Source organism: Orcinus orca, chromosome 3, assembly GCF_937001465.1.
Source record: "Orcinus orca chromosome 3, mOrcOrc1.1, whole genome shotgun sequence".
Taxonomy (NCBI): domain Eukaryota; kingdom Metazoa; phylum Chordata; class Mammalia; order Artiodactyla; family Delphinidae; genus Orcinus; species Orcinus orca.
The window spans coordinates 55,347,854-55,364,353 of record NC_064561.1 but is presented as its reverse complement, the minus strand read 5'-3'; the positions used below and the strand labels follow the sequence as shown (position 1 = coordinate 55,364,353).

The following is a 16,500-nucleotide window of genomic DNA, read 5'->3' as shown; positions in this document are numbered from 1 at the left end:
TGGCACAGCAAATTTGCAAAGGCCCTGAGACCATTACCGACCTGGTGCATTTGAGGAATATAGCAGTAAAATCAGTGTAACTAGAAGGGAAGGAGAGAGGGCACAATCTAGAAGTCAGGCCAGATCACTGAGGGCCTCATGGGTTGTGGTAAGGATACTCATCGACTATTCTAACTTGAAGGGAAGTCACAGGCCAGTTCCCAGGAGCAGAGCAAGCCTCGTGTTTGTAAACGGATCACTCTAGCTAGCGTTTCTAGCACTGTGTGTGGTGCTGTGGAGGTGCATAGAAGTGTTGCCACATTGTGTTTCCCTCTGTAAACTTCCACTTTTGTCAAAGAGACCGGATGGAAATTCAATTACAGAAACACCACAGCAACTGCAGGATAAAAACCACAGGCTATTCAGTGCAGTATTATTCACCATAGCCAAAAAGGTGAAAATAATCCAAATGTGCACCCATGGATGAATGGATAAGCAAAATACGTGTATATATACAATGGAATATTATTCAATCTTAAAGAAGAGTGAAATTCTGACACATGCTACAACATGGATGAATCTTGAAAACATTATGCTAAGCGAAATAAGCCAGACACAAAAGGTCAAATATTGTATGATTCCACTTACATGGAGTACCTACAATAGTCAAATTCGTAAAGACAGAAAACAGAATGGTGGGTGGTTACCAGGGGTTGAGGGGAATGGAGGGAGGTGTGGGAATTGGGGAGTTAGTGTTAAACGGGTACAGAGTTTCAGGTTGGGAAGATGAAAAAGTTCTAGAAATGGAGAGAGGTGATGGCTGCACAACAATGTGAATGTACTTAATGCCACTGAATGGTTAAAATGGTATTTTTACCGCAATAAAAGAATTTAAAAAGGCATAGGGCTAGGATCTAGGGATGGAAGAGTGGGTATTCTAGGCAGCGGTAATAGCAAGTGCAAAGGCCAAGAGGCAGGAATGTGCGTGGTGTGCTCTGTGGAACAGGAAGAAGGCCAGTGGGCTGGGACACAATGAAGAGAGTAAAGGGTGAGGTCTGTTCATAAACAGCCTTGTAGGACCTTGTAGTTCCTTCTAGGAATCCAGCGGAAGATGCGAAGCCATTGGAGGGATTTGAGCAGAGGGATGATCTCACCTGATCTTTGTTAAACCAGGAGCATTCTGGCTGCAGCTTTCTTTAATCTGAATCTCACTTGCAAACAAGGATAAGAAAAGCACTTACCTCACAGAGTAACTGTGAGCATTAAAAGAGGTAACGCTTGCCAAGGATTTAACATGGTGCCTGGCATAGAGTAAGTATTACAGTAAAAGGTAAGCACTACTGTGACAAATCCAAAGACAGCAGCCCCCTGAGGAGGAGTTTTGGAGGACTTCATGGAGGAGGTGGCAGTTCAACTAGACATAGAAGGATGGACCAGGTTTCCACCGACAGAGATGGAGAAGAGCAGGCTTTCTGGGTGGAAGGAGCTGTGTGGTCCACAGCACATGAAGGAAAACAGCCAGCAACTGGCAGGGCAGAAAGCAGGAGAGAATGTTTGATCAGCTCTAGCCTAGGTGATGGGAGTTGGGTTTTTAAAAAATTAATTAATTAATGTCTGTGTTGGGTCTTCCTTGCACGCAGGCTTTCTCTAGTTGCGGGGAGTGGCGGCTACTCTTCACTATGGTGCCCGGGCTCCTCATCGCGGTGGCTTCTTTTGATGCGGAGCATGGGCTCTAGGTGCGGGGGGCTTCAGTAGTTGTGGCACACGGTCTCAATAGTTGTGGCTCACGGGCTCTAGGGCTCAGGCTCAGCAGTTGTGCCTCATGAGGTTAGTTGCTCTGCGGCATGTGGGATCTTCCCGGACCAGGGGTCGAACCTGTGTCCCCTGCATTGGCAGGCGGATTCTTAACCACTGCGCCACCAGGGAAGTCCAAAGATGGGAGTTTTGAAGGTTTTGTGGCAGATGCCAAGATCCGAGCTATGATTGCAGAAAACTGAATCTCCATTGCCCACCCTGGAGCTGGAAGAACTGGGAAGCAGGACTCGTCAGGATGCTGGTCCAAGGCTGGGGGGCTAGCAGCTAGCCAGGCATGGGGGTCAGCGGCTGGGCTGGAGACCCAAGAGAATCAAGAGAACGCATGTGGGGATGGCAAAAAGGCAGGCAACCAAGAGGGCGCGTCGTCCCTCAGCATCAGAGAGGAAGCAATTAAGTGAAGACCATTGTAGGAGCCACAGGCATCGCCATCGGAGGCGGGCCCCTTAGCGGTCCGTCCGCAGAGCCCAGACGGCCCGACTTCCTCAGAACCCTCACCACGGTTATAGACACATTCGCTTGTCTAATGCGATTATGTGTTTAATGTTTCTGCTCCCAGATGTCAGGGCTCGAGTCTGTTTTCATTTCATCCCGGTGCCTGGCACAGTTTGCCGAGTAGCTGAAGAGGAGATAGGAACCGACAAAAGATTTCGAGAAAGGGCTCCGTGAGCTGAGTGCCCAGAGGCACACGTAGGTAGGACTGGAGGGCATTCCAACTCCAGGGAGGCTGTATTCGCGTGAGAAAAAGTCCTGCAGAGAAGTTCCGGGTACCTCCCCGCCGGTTGGCAGGGACAACAGACAGGTGGCGGGGTGGGGGGATACAGCACCTCCCAGTTTACAGAGGGCATTCACACCTACTGCCAGGAACTCGGAGGGAAGAAAACCAGGGCCCGCCCCACAGAACCTCGCGCGTGCAGCGCAGCCGCGGCTCCTTTTCCCGCCTGGGAACGCCGAGGCCCGGGGGGCGCAAAGGAGGTCCGCAGGTCCTCGGGACCGACGCTCTGGGGGTGGGAAGTCACAGCCCTACTCCCTGGTGCGGAGTGTCCGGCCGGGTTCCAGCACGATTTGCATATCCCTGGGGAGCCCGAAAACTCTCGGCTGGAGTCCGGAGCCGAAGTGGCCGGGCGGGACTTTGGGGGTCCCTGGGAGCGCGTCCCAGCCCACACCAGTTAGCGCCCAACTTGCCAACTCCCCGACTTTCGCAAAGCTCCCGCGGGCGGGGGAGCAGCGGAGGAGCGGGCCGCACCATCGCGGCCCGAGAGGGGGGAGCGGTCTGCACTGGGCCCTCGCCGCGTCCGGGCGGAGCAGAAAGAGCAGCGAGAAGGCCGCGGCTCGCGGCGTATGGCTCTCGGCAGCCGACCCCGAGGAGGCGGGGTGGGACGCGCGGCTCGGCAGGACTAGAGGGCGGCGGTGTTGGCGGCGCCCACCCCCCCGCGGTGGCGGCGCGGTGGCGGAGTCCGGCTCCCCGGCCTGCAAACGGCGGAAGTGCCGCGGAGTTGGAGCGGGGCCGGCGCCGCGGTCGCTTCTCTTCGCTGAGGTACTGCCGCCGCCGGGCGGACGGGCGGACGCGCGGAGCTGGGGGCGGCGCGGCGGGGCCGGCGGGGCGCGGCGGGGCTGACCGGCCCCGATGAGGCGGAAGGAGAAGCGGCTTCTGCAGGCGGTGGCGCTGGTGCTGGCGGCCCTGGTCCTTCTGCCCAACGTGGGGCTCTGGGCGCTGTACCGCGAGCGGCAGCCCGACGGCACACCCGGGGGATCCGGAGCAGCGGTGGCCCTGGCGGCCGGACAGGTGAGTCCCCCAGCTGCCATGCAGTTGGAAACACGCTCTTCCTGAATTCACATCTGGCCTTCGCTTCCTTCCTTCGTCGGCCCCTGTCTGCCTCGTCAGAGTCAGGTCCAGAGACTCCTCGGTTCTTCCCATTGTTTTAGGTGGGAAAATTGAGGCTCAGGGAAGGATAGGACTTGTCCTACGCTATTCAGAAACCGAACCAACTGATGCCCAGTGTGCTGGTCTGTTTCTTACCATAGGTTACCATCCTCTTTTCTGTCCCTGTGTGGTGTCCCCTCACCTCTTCCAGCATCCCTCTCTTTTGGAGGATCCTACATCCCTGTATCCCAGGATGACTTCTTCTGGAGATGTTGGTCCTTCTATTTGGTGTCCAGGTCTTTTCCGCTTTTCCCCCCACCTGCTGATCGCGATGTTTCCTACTCAGGTCAGCTCCTTTTCTTGTTTACCCATCTGCCCAGAGAGACACCTGGGCCTTCTTCCTCTCCACCCTCCTTCTTTCCCAGCTGTCTTTCTTTCCCAGATCCTGTGGATTCCTTGGCGGATGCAAGGATCACGCTCTCCTTGGAGCTTCAGGCCCTGGGAGATGGTGGTGGAGCTCTGGTCTTTGAGGGGCCTGCTGCCTTTGACTTTCTGGGAATCCAGAAGTGGGGGCTGTGGTGGGAGAACCCTCAAATTCCCCAGAGGCTATTTGTGCCCAGTGCTCTGAGGATGGAACATCAGATGCTTCCCCTGTCCCTTCTCAGACTACCCATGACCCCTTCTGAACTTGTCCAGGCTGATTAGGTGTTGTGTTTCTTGCAGCCAAGACTGAAATCTTAATTACTTTTGCCTCCTCTGAACTCCCCTATGTACATTTGTGTGTGTGTGTGTGTGTGTGTGTGTGTGTGTGTGTGTGTGTTTGTTTGAGAGAGAGAGAGAGAGAGAGAGGAGTACATGTAGACTGCTAGCAAAAGCTCGGTCACATCACTCCTACTGTCCTAGCTCCTAGGTACCAGTGAGGCTATATATGCATGAACTGTTTCACACAGTGGGACATTTCAGGTTCTCTTGTGGGATTTGCTTGGTCCCGTGGAAAGTGGGTAAGTTGTGCATCAGGGTTGAACTTGACTGATGGTCGGCCGGATAAGGGAAGAGGCTGACTTTGGATGGTTTTCCTTTCTCTTCCCAGGATCAGGCTGCTGTCTTGAGTACAGAGGGCTCTTTGCGACAGGGCTGACCAGTTTGAAGGCAGCCTGTCATTCTGGTAATTGTTGCAAACCATCCTGGAGGACCTGGTTAATCCTTTTGGTAGATCTAGTGTTTGGAAAGTAAGGCCCCAACTCCTTTCCTAAACCCCTGGTTCAAACCCTGACAGCTGACTTCGACACCTCTCTCTTAAATTCTGTATCTATATGGGGTTTTCCTTCATGAAATCTGTTCCCACCCTGTACTAGCATCAGGGTCAGGAGTTCAGGGTTCTGTCCTCAGCTTTACTATTAACTTGCTATGTGTGTCCATGATCACCTCCCATCTCCCTCTCTGAGCCTCCCTTTCTCCATCTGTAAAATGTGTTTACTGGTTCAGCTCCAGCTTTCTGTGATACCGTCAGTGAACCAATGTGGAAGACAATGGCCACTTCTTTTTCCTTTCCTGAGGCAGGAGCCCCTTGTAGCATCCCTAGCTGTGAGGACTCCTTACTGGACACAGCCCCAGATCAAGGGGGCATTGTCCTGCCCAAGTGCAGACTCTCCTTTGGAATAGCTGTAGCCAGTTCTGAAATAGCTCCTGACATTCTGCCTCTGCCTGGAGAAAGCCCTCGTATTTCATTTGCTGTGGATGCCAGAGAAATCCTGATTTTCATTTTCTATAGACCCAGATGTGTAGAGAGAAGGTCAAGGTTAACTGCCAGTTTAGCCTGAGCTTTCAAAGTAAATTAGTCACTTGCACAAGAGGGGATTGATGGAGTAAGGCAACCTTTTGGGCAGAGAGAGAGGGGAGCAACAGCTGGGCGCTGCTCGGAGCCCTTAACTGAAATGGACAGAGGGGCTTATCTGGGAAGGTCTAGTTCTTGTTCATTTCTTTTTCTCTGGAATATCATGAAGGGGAAGAGGAGAAAGAAGTGGTAAAAGGGTTTGGTGGTGGTGGTAGGGGGTGCCAACTGATGATCCTTGCTTTAAAGAAAATATCTCAGCCTCCTGGGAGCAGTAGAATGGAGCTATTTCCCCAGCGATCAGCTCTTCTAGGTGCCGTAGGATTCAGCATTCATCTGCTGCCTTTCAGGAACACCCTGCCAAATTTCCACACAGCCCCTTTCTGTTTCACTCTCCTGCAGATGCATAGCACTAGGCTTCGCCTCGAGTCCTTTTGAATGTCAGCTGGCCTCAAGGGAGGAGGCTGACTTCTCAGAGTGCTGGTGTTCCATCCCTCATCCCAGAGCGCTGGAATGTGCACGTACCACATCAGGCTGCTGTCTGGGGAATCTGGCATCTCAAGCACACAGAGCTTCTTTCGACAGGGCTGACCAGTTCTGAGCTCAGCTTGCCACTCCTGTAATTGTTGAGAATATCCCAGAGCACCTCATTGATCTTTCGAGTAGAAATAACTGCAGAGGCTCTGGAGGGAAATCGGACAACAGGATTTTATCCAAATGAAAACTATATTCCTTGTGGATTTGAGAGAAGTTTCCTTGCTGGTAACACACTCACTGTTTTAGTCCTTTAACTCCTTGATTTCTCCACTGGATTAAAGAATACAGGATTTTAAATTCAGAGGGTTTGTCATCTGCTAGAACGTAAGTCTATGTAACTTATGCTAGCTTATGCTTAGTGTACTACTGGAGCTGGGTAGGGCAGCTGATTTGTAAAGGACATAAAGCTTCAAGGATTTGAGCATTCATCTGGTCGGACAGCTGGCTTCTTGGAAAGTAGCAAAACTAAGCAAGAGAAGCCAGTCTTGAAGCCACCTTCATTTTAATTTGGGGGGTGCCTCTCATTTCTAGTCCCAATCTGCTTAACAGCTTGGTTTAATTCTCTGATCTGTTTCATATTCCAAGCTTGGGAACTGGCTATTAAAAACCCGTGTTAAAGAAATGTGACGCAGTGCCTCCCCATTTCTGAGCCATAATCTCTTGTGAAAATGACTTCATTGGATAATAGCAAGCATGCAATAGAAATTGGTGGGATAATAGAATGCCAACGACTTTAATTTTCAAATATCAAGAGTTTTTCTCATTGTTTCAGAGCTGAACTTTATTCTTAGAACATCCAGAAATCAATACTTCCCTCCCCTCGCCCCATTTTTTTATTCTTCCTGGTGGCAGAGCCTGACCCATCAGAAAGTTGAGTACCACAGAAATGTAGCCATGGAATGATTTGTTTAATTTTCTACAGAGGGGTTGAGATACTTTAGATTGCTAATCACTTCTCTGTCTGCTTGCCCAACTGAAATCTGATGCCGCTGGGGAAGTGTTGTTGATTTACCTGAGCAAATCTGACTTCCTGCATTCTTTTTTCATCCTAGGCTTGCAGTTTCCTAGGGAGCCCAACTGATAAAGGTCTGGGAACAGAGGCCTGGGTTTTAGTTTATTACTCTCTTGCCCTGAACGCACTGTGTGACCTCAGGAAAGTGGTTTCACCCCTCTGGGCCTTAGATTCTCCACCTGTGAAGTGAGAGCTTAGATTCAGAAGGAGCAAGGTAAATGTGTGTCAGAAGAGTGCTTCCCCTCCCCTGGCCAGGGCAGACATTGCTAATCAGTCACTTTCCCTCGAAGCCCAAACTTGGCCTCTGACTGTTTCTCAACACTGCTACTCAAGTGGAGTTAATGGCATGTTGAATCTTATTTCAGTGTAGGGGATAGATACTTTGTTAGGACTTTCCCAACTCCAGCATCCTGGGGTTCTGTGAGTTTGGAAGCTTGTGTTGGAAAGGCCTGGATAGCAGAAGTGTGTTTAAACAGGCCGCCATATCTACCTTGTGATGAGACCACTACTTAGGGATATGTTTATACTCTAATACCTCCTCTCAGGCTGTGTTCAGCGTTTAATCTGTTGGCTCCAGTGACATGATAACAAAGAATGGAATCAGGAATGTAAAAGCAAAGGCCCATTTAAAGGATAACCATCTTGCTTGCTAATTGTACCTTGTCCGCAGTCAGCTCTTACACAGAGATGGCATCAGGATCTCATCAGTAAAAGACACTCTGAGGCAAACTTGGCAGCCAGAAATGTGTCCCGTGGCAGCTAAATGCTCACAAGGTGTTTGCAGTGGGCTCTGTATTGTGCATATATCTGACTGTATGTCATGTATGTGTCAGAGCCAGCAAGGGAAGAGCTGATGCCCCCGATGCCCCCAGGAAGACTTAAATAATTTGATTCCTGCTTCTCAGAGAACCATTGTCCTCATGCCCAAGAAAGGAGGTAGCCTATACATGCCTGACTTCCTGTGGCTAAGGAGTGCATCGTGGCCTCTCCTCCCAGAAATGTCTTAGAGTAGAAACCACATCCTCTTCTAGGACATAGCTTAAGCCTTGGCACTTGGAAGACAGTCAGAGCGTGTTTGCTATAGGATCTATGCGTGTCAGAGCAGGAACGGTGCTACAGAAGTTATCTAGTCCAAGCCCCTCATGTAGTAGATACGGAAACTGAGGCCCAGGAGAGGGGAAATCAGTTCTCACAGGGAGGGAGGCAGACCAGAGCCCAGTTCTTCTCCAGGTTCTTGCTCTGTTTCACCATGCATGTTTTTTCCCTTCGCATCCTAATATTTGATCCTTCTCTATGATTATATCCCTCATGAGCCAAGATTATCACTCCCAGTTTTGGAGGCCAGTACGTATTGAGACCGATTATCTGCTGGAACTTACCGGGCTTTTTTGCAGATCTATTTTTGTAAATTTTCTTTCCGAATTTTGACAGTTTTAAAGCAAGTGAAATGTATTAAATTTTAAGGTGGCAGTGGGAAACAGCAGGGCAATAGAGGAATTAAAAGGATGCATAGCATGTGGCACCATTACTGCTCCCTGTGGCAGACAGAGCCAATCTGAGTCTAAGAGCCACCTCAGATTCTCTCAGTTGCAGTTAACAGAAGGAATTAAGCCACGTAGGCTGAACTGAGTAAGGGAATATATTAACTCCTGTAACTGCAGTAGACTTCGGGTGTGGTATGATCTAGAGGTTCACATCGTAGACTGAGCCCCCAGGGTAGCAAGAAATGGTTGTAGCTCTTTCTCACCTCGTATCCACACCCAGATCCTACAGGAGAGAGTCTGCTTCTTCCGGTAGCTTCTTTATAAGAGAGTGGAAACTTGTGTCCTATAAACTGTAGCAAGACTCCTTAGGTGTTATTGGGCCAATGTGGATCTAAACCATTCACACCTGTCAGCAGGATGAGCTGTGCTGATTGACCTAACCCACCCTGCAGCTAGGGGTGAGGTCAGGCCACCCAAATCATAGGAAGAGCAGTTTCCAGGAGAAAAATCTGGATGCTCTCATGGGGAGGAGGGGAAATGAAATCTAGGGATGAAGCCAACAAATGTCCACTCCAGATTCCTGCTGACACAGTGTCCCGGGCAGGCACTGCGGGGCATCAGGCCCGGGCCTTGAGATAAAACCTCTCTGCCATCTTGGACTCAGTTTTAGATACTGAACCTGCGGTCTGGAGGTCCGTATTCTCATCCCAGCTCTGCCACCCCCTGGCTGAGATGATTCACTCTGTGGGCCTCAGTGACCTCCTGGGGAAAGCCCGGGCGCAAATGCTTCCAGCACAGGGTAAGTGGAGGGTTAAGATAAGGAGCCGTTAAAAGCTGCTTTTATTTGATCTTATGAGTTCTGCTGCCGCCTTCCTTTCCCCTCACAGGTGTTCTGAGAGCTGTCCCTCTCCCCCACTCCCACACCCCCCATTCAAAGGCAGTTCATTGAAAATTTGTCTCAAGCTGAAAAAGAACTTCTGTCTCTTCAGCTTCGACTTTTTTTCTGCCTGGCCCTTCTTAGCTGGAGGAGGCGGAGTGTTCATACTTTGGAAGCTAGAGGAAGCTAAACAATTCCACTTGCTGTGGTGGGTGGGTGTGTATTTATGAGTGTGTAGCTTTCTCTCCATGTGTCTCTCTCCTCTCTCTTATCTTTGGATGGTTCCTGTTTGCTGCCCTCTGCTGAGTATAGATAGGAGAGGGAAGGGGAAAAGCAGGCCCATTTCTTCCTTCTCTTTGGTTTTGGGAGAATTCTGAGCTTCAGATGCTGAATGGTCTTCAGATTTCCTAGATGATAAAAGCCACAGTATGAAATGACACTAACAAGAAAGATGATGATGTAGATGATAAGATGGTAATGTCAATAATAATTAATAGCAGCTACCATTTATTTAGCACTTATTCTGCTAGGCATTGGACTCATAAGCCCTTTACCTGTATGTCTTGTTAAATACTCACAATTATAGACAGGTGGGAGCCAGTGAGGGAGTGGAAGCTCACAGAGGTACAGGTATTTGCCCAAGGATGGCCCAAGGATGCACAGCGTGTGGTTGTAGAGCTGGTGTTTGAGGCTGTGAGTCTCTGACCCAGCGATGAGGCAGGAGAAAGACCCTGCTTTCCACACCGCCCCTCCACCCCTCCTGTGAGGCTGCCATGGGGGCCCAGATGTCTGCACAGAGGGGAGTGACCATTGCTCTAAGACTGAACTTCCTCGGTGAGCCCTCAAGGTCATTTGGTGACCTTGAAGGGGAGCCTTCACCCCACCCCTGCCGAAGCCGCATTGGCATAAGGACTCCCCAATCTCACTAGATTGAGACACTGTGGAGCAACGTATAGGGCTTTGGCTTTGGAGCTACACTGCCTGGTTCAGGTCTCTGGCCTTGGGCAAGTCACTTGACCTCTGTGCCTGGAATTCTTGGCCTGTAAAGGCATAATGTTAACTCTGTGGGGGTGGGCATTCTGAGGGTTGGATGAGTCACTGTGGGTGAGACCCTGAGCACCAGGCCTGGTACAGAAAGCGCTCAGTGAGTGTGGCGGTGCCTGGCTTAGAGTAGGGATCCATTCTTCTTGGCCTCCCTGTGGCGGAGGGAGGGAGGGATGCTTATATTGTCTCTGTCTGGAAGGTGGAGGATAGGTGGTTGGCCTCATGGCACAGGCTGCTCTTTGTACCCCACTCCCTGACTCTTTGGAATCTGAATCAATCATTGGGGGTGCCCACCTACTTCCTCCCCGAGGAGAGAACACAAATCCTCTGCATCCTTCTAGGCAATATTCTTTGCCGCTTCCAGGAAGTATTCTTTGGTCACTCTAGCCCCCAGGGGTCTCTCACCCTGCTTTAGTTCCCCTGAGCCCCTGGCTTTCTCTGCCCATTTAGACCAGAGGCCTTTCCAGGAAGGCATGGTCCTGTCTTTCTTTCTGCTTCTCCCTCCCTGCCCCTGTCTGTGTGTTCTGTGAGCCTCTGGACCTCCACACATGCTGCTCCCTTGCCTCTGACACCCTTCTTCCCTGCCATCTTGCCGCTAAACCTGACTCACTCCTGCTGGGGCAGCCTGGGGTAGCGGTCTCTCCTCAGGGGTCCAGAGCCCCTTATGAAAACATGCAGTGTAGTCATCGTTTTTGATCTGTCCAGCCTGTCTGCTCCTGAAGGAACCTCCGTCCCAGTCACCCTCTCTTGGTTGCCCAAAGTATTTGCTGAGGGACTGAAGGAGCAGGTGAGTGAGTGAATGATGTGTGGGTGCTCGGTAACTGCTGGCCGAGTGCAGGAAGCCTGGCCTCAGGGAATGGTTCTTCTGGAACTGCGGGGCGCTTCGGTGTCCCTGAGGAGCCTGGTAACGGTGGAGGCTCCAGGACCCGTGCCCAAGGAGCCTGCTTGGGTCAGTCTGGGGTGGGCCAAGGAGCCATGTATTCAACAGATCCTACTGAGAATCCAGCAGGGAAATCTCTCCTCTCCGCCCATGTCCCCAGCTTGTCAGCACCCCCAGGAGGCAAACCTCGCCTTCCTCCCCAGGTGCTTACTCCTTTCCCCCCAGGAGCACTTGGAACATCTATTCCTGGGGAGTGTGTTTAGCTGCAGCTTCCCCAAGTTGCCAGCCAGCTCTCCCCGGGGGACTTTGGTGCCTGTTAATAGTGGCACCGTGTCAAATACAAACAGCTCGGAGTCTGGAATTGGCATCTGGGATGGGCCGTGCCTTTTGCAGATCCCTCCGCAGTGGGCCACAGGGACCCTCTGGGGCCCTAAAGCTTTGCTTTCCGCTGGTGCCTGTGATCTGTTGCCTTTCTCAGATGGGTCCTCTGCCTTCCTGCTGTGGGGGCAAAGGTGAGATGCCCACAGAGGGGGCAGGTATTGAACTCAGGGCCTTCCCAGGAAGGGTCACATTATGGAGACCCTAGGGGCCTCTCCCTTGAGGTGGAGAGAGTGTGTGATTGGGAACTGGATCCCTGATTCCCAGGCCCAGCTCTGCCTTCTCCTAAAATGAGCACAATCAGCATTCTTTCGTCGTGTCATGGTGATGATTAAATTACATTAAAGGTAAGAAAATGAGCAGAGAGGTTCCGTGACGTATCCGGGGCCATGCAGCTGGGAAGTGATGGAAATAGGGTTCCAGCCCAGGTGTCTCCCTCGAGCAGCGCAGAGCTCACAGCCCGAGGCTTCCTCCTGCTGCCTTGCCATCCTCTGACCTTGGGTGAGTCCACCCTCTTCCCCGGACGGACGTGGGAGGTTATCACTGAGAGCCCCACGAGCCTGGTTCTTGGATCCATTGTGTTGGCTCTGGAATGCTCTTCTGCGAGCCGAATGCCTCAATGCAGTATTGCAGCAGGTCCCACGGGCCGCCTGGGAGCCTCACTCCTGGGCAGCTTCCCAGTTAACTGGGGTTGTATGTTTGGGCTGGTCTTGCCCTGTTACAAATGTCAGCCTCCTGGAAGAGGGAGAGGCCAGGGCTGCTGAGCAGAGGGGGCTGGCGGGGCTTTGGAGGAAGGTGGTTTCCTAAAGGGAAACAGGTTGGAAACATCTTGGCGGGGGAGTGTGTGAAAATTACTTCCTGCTGCTAAAGCACATTGTATGTGCTCAACTGAAAACTGTTATTTTTGCATGCCTCCTCCTGAGTATTGATCCGTCAGCTGCTGACAGTTAAAATGCATACCTGTGTGCATGCATCTGTGAAATAACCAGTTTCTAAATTCAGCACCTAACTTTACTGAAAAATTAGTGACTGTTTTTGGGGCACCAGGGGCTATAGTTTGAATTCCTGGTTATTTTATTGGTAATAAACCTTAATGGCCGTCTCCTTCAGATAACTTCTTTTATTACTTTATTTGACGTTTGTATTACTTAAAAAAACAACAACCGTATATGGTATTTTATTGGAGGTTGCAAACTGGTGGCCTGTGGGCCACATGTAGCCCAGAGACATGTTTTGTGTGGTTCATCCAATGCTGGCCCATAAATGGTTGGATGTCTTTATTTTTAAATGTTAGTAAGTTGTTGTCAGTACTTAAACATTGGAATATCTCACATTTTAAAAAATTATCTTTACTGGCTTTTAGGGGAAAATGGAAAGGTCTAGCAGCTGGGCCCGGGTTACAGCATCACAAAAAGTGGCTGGATCTGTGTAGCAGCTGCCCCATCTAGACAGGCTCCGGCTCTTGAGTCGGCCGTGGCCCCTGCCACACTTTGTGATCTCAAACCTGGGTTCCTCACCCTTTCCTGTAACTGTGCTGGCCTCTGGGGACATTTGAGTTTGGGAGCCCTGCTTTATAACCTATGTCCAGTTTGTCACTTGACAGATGAGCCAACCGAGGTTCAAAGCGCATAAGTGACAGGACAAGTTACAGAGCCAGTAAGCTGAGGCTGGTCCTTCTGACTGTAAGCCTAATGCACTTTCCAGGGGGGAAAAGGTGGTTACTTGGAAATGTAAAATATAAGCCTTAGGCTCTTGAACAGACTCACTTAAGTTTATATCTGGATGATTCCTGCTCTGTGTGAGACTAGGAACCATTTGCCTTGCCTCTCTGTGTCTCTAGGGGTTCTGAATCTGAGGTCCACCCTGTCTAATATAGTTTGTTCCAGCTGTGTCAGGGGCGTGTCGGTTCATTAGCAACGACGTAAGCACAGAGTCCACTTCGTTTTCTGCCTGTGCTCCTTGGCATGTCGGGGACCCCCAGTATGTACACTCCTGTTACAGGGGGAGTGTTAGGAGTCTGTGAAATGAGAGGGAAGATGGCTTTCCCAGCAGAAACGGCACATGCCTTTTGTTGGGGGCTGGGGGGCCCTCAAAGGCATCCGGAGGGCATTTCTGGAAAAGAGCCTGTGTGAAGGCAGTTCAGCTGAATGTAGCCACCCAGGTCTCTGAGGACAGGGCCCTTTGCCAGGGCAGGAGTGGCTGCAGCTCCATCCCCCTCCCTACTGGAACCTTCCCTTAGAGGTTCCAGGTGGCTGTTGGTACGGCAGTGGGGTGTGGGAGGACAGGGCACAGTTGGCGTGGTGGCCAGTGCTGGGCTGAGACTTCCATCACTCTTTCCGCCCTGGCACCACAGAGGTACCAATAACCTGCATTAATCATTGCACTCTTGCTGCCTTCCGTGCCTGGGGCCCATCTCATTTCTCCACTGTTATAAGTGCTCTTACTGTGGTCATTTTGCAGATGGGAAAACGGGGGCTCAGGGAGTGTTAAGTAACCTCTCGGGCCTGCAGAGCAAACAAGTGAGTGGTGAGACTCAGACTCAGATTTCTGACTCTCAGACTTTGCTTAACTGCCTCTTAACTACCACGTTTTATTGATGCCCGTGGCAAGTCATTTGACCTCTCTTGGCCTCCATTTCCTCATCTGTAAAGTGGGGATAATACCTTCCTGGCATGTGAGCAGAGTCCAAGTTAAAGGGCCTCGTCAGCTTTGAGACCTGAAACTCTTCCTGCGCCCCTCACTTTGGGCAGTTGCCAGATCTTGCCATCTGGTGTGTTCACTTTCCCACTGGGGAGGGCGGTAGGGTCTCCCCGCAGGGTCATCCCTGTGTGTCTGGGGTGTGCCTCTCCGGGCCTCCCTCCCCAGCCTGGATCCTGGCTGGGCCGCTGCTCTTTCCCTCCCCTGGCAGCGGGAGAGGCAGCCAAGAGCCCTGCCAGGGAACAATGGGGCACATTAAGAAGGCTGCCAGGTGCCAAGCCAGAGGTAGTAAAGGGACATTTGATTAGTCTTAACTAATTGTCAGGGTTTTGCTCTCTCTGTTTTTCCTCTGTAGCAGTTAAGGTGGCAAAAAGCCCTGGTGTGGATTTCCTCCCTCCGTGGTTTGTGTGGGCTCTCTTTGGCTTTGGGTGTGAGTTCGCCTCTTTCACCCCTTCTGATTCTCAGCCCTCTCTTTTCTCTGTGTATGTCTCTCTCTCCCTCCACCCCCACTCCCTTCCTAGGTGTCTCCCCTCTGCTGTGTGTGTCTCTCTGAGCAAATATGATGAGATATGAGACTGAAGAAGCCATCCGCCTACCACTGTAGAATCCACAATTCCGAGGGACTCTTTCTTCTTGCCCTGTCTCCCCCAACTGCATCCCTGCCAAATGGTCAGCCATTGTTGGCTTGAACACCTCCAGTGATGGGGAACTCATTTCCTTTAGCTGAGCAGAGTCCTAGGTAATATGCTGTGGCTCAGTGTGGCCTAAAGGATTTCTTGAGAGTCAGTACTCATCTTTGCAGGCTCCTCTCAAGGCTTTCCCTTCCCAGAAAGTCTTCTTTGACCTTCCTGTTAGAACTAATCTCTGTCTCTCGGAAATGCTTATAGAATTTAATCTGTACAGCTTCAGTGGCACGAATGTTGTAGTGCTATGTTTTGCCATTTCTCTAGGCAGAGGGAAGTTATATTGAAGGAGCTTTCCTAGCAGGACAGCTGAGAGGGCTTCCAGCTGGAGAGAAGGGGTCCCAGAGAGCTGCCATTTGGGCCTAGGCTTCCTCCTGTCTCTACCCCCAAACGTGGCCAGTGTATTTTATGTATTCTTGTAGCCCAGAGAATATTTTAGGCTTTGCAGGCCATATGATCTCTGCTGCAGCTCCCCAGCCCTGTCATTGTAGTGTGAAAGCAGCAGAGACAATACATAAATGAATGGGCATGCCCTGTGCCAGTAAAACTTTATCTGCAGAATCGCGCGGCAGACTGGTTGGCAGGCCCCGGTTTGCTGACCCCATGTTCTGGTGTTTTCCTGGTGGAGGAAATGCCTTCACTTGCTGTGTGACCTTGGGCGGGTCTTTCTCCAAGGACCACATCTCCCATGGATGAATGGACTGCTGTGGGTTGAATCGTGTCCCCCCTGAAAAGACACGTTGAAGTTCTAACGCCAGGCCCTGAGAATGTGACCATACTTGGTCATTGCCGATGTGTTTGGTTAAGATGAGGACATGCTAGAGTAGCATGGTCTTGTGTGACTTCATCATGTGTGACTGACTGGTGTCTTTATAAGAGGAGGGACACAGTGAAGGAAGACAGCCATGTGAAGTCTGAGGCAGAGATGGAAGCTGTGCTGTGTAAACCAGGAGGCCTGGGGCGACCAGCAGCTGGAAGAGGCAAAGGCGCATCCTCCCCCAGAGGCTTTGGAGGGAGCCTGGCCTTGCCAACACCTCACTTCTGAACTTGTAGCCTCCAGAACTGTGAGACAGTAACTTTCTTTTTTTAAGCCACGTAGTTTGTGGTCATTTTTTCTGGCAGCCCTAGGAAATGAATGCATGGACCATTTTCTCATCAGATTGTCTTATGTGTGTGCATGAGTATGTTTGTATGTTGTGTTTGTGTGGAGATGGACAAAACACTGTTGGCAAAGGCAGGGATAATTGTCTTAATCTCTTCCAGCTACTTCAATTCCTTTTGAATTCATGGGAAAAATCCTCACTTCCTGTGGAGGATTAGCTTATTACCCTGCACATATGTATTCTTTAGCTAAAGCCATTCTCCTTGTTAAGACATCAACCTCTTTCAAATTTTTTTTTTAACACTTAGCTATTAGCCTTG

At 50.9% G+C, this 16,500-nt stretch overlaps 1 protein-coding gene across 7 annotated transcripts in view; it reads left to right on the top strand.

Annotated features, from left to right (window-relative positions):
• Positions 1-16,500, top strand: part of GALNT10 (polypeptide N-acetylgalactosaminyltransferase 10) — a 311,914-nt gene that overhangs the window by 72,514 nt on the left and 222,900 nt on the right. For 2 of the 7 annotated variants that reach the window (XM_033407952.2, XM_033407951.2), the window contains exon 1: positions 3,441-3,577. The exons of 1 other annotated variant lie outside the window; for it this stretch is intronic. Coding sequence is in view for 4 of the 6 variants with exons in the window: in XM_033407950.2 (XP_033263841.1) it covers positions 3,419-3,577 (159 nt within the window). In the remaining 2 variants the exon portion in view is untranslated. Of the gene's footprint in view, positions 1-3,259; positions 3,578-16,500 lie in introns of those variants that run through there. 4 more of the 7 variants (XM_033407950.2, XM_033407949.2, XM_033407948.2 and 1 more) reach the window with 4 other exon arrangements.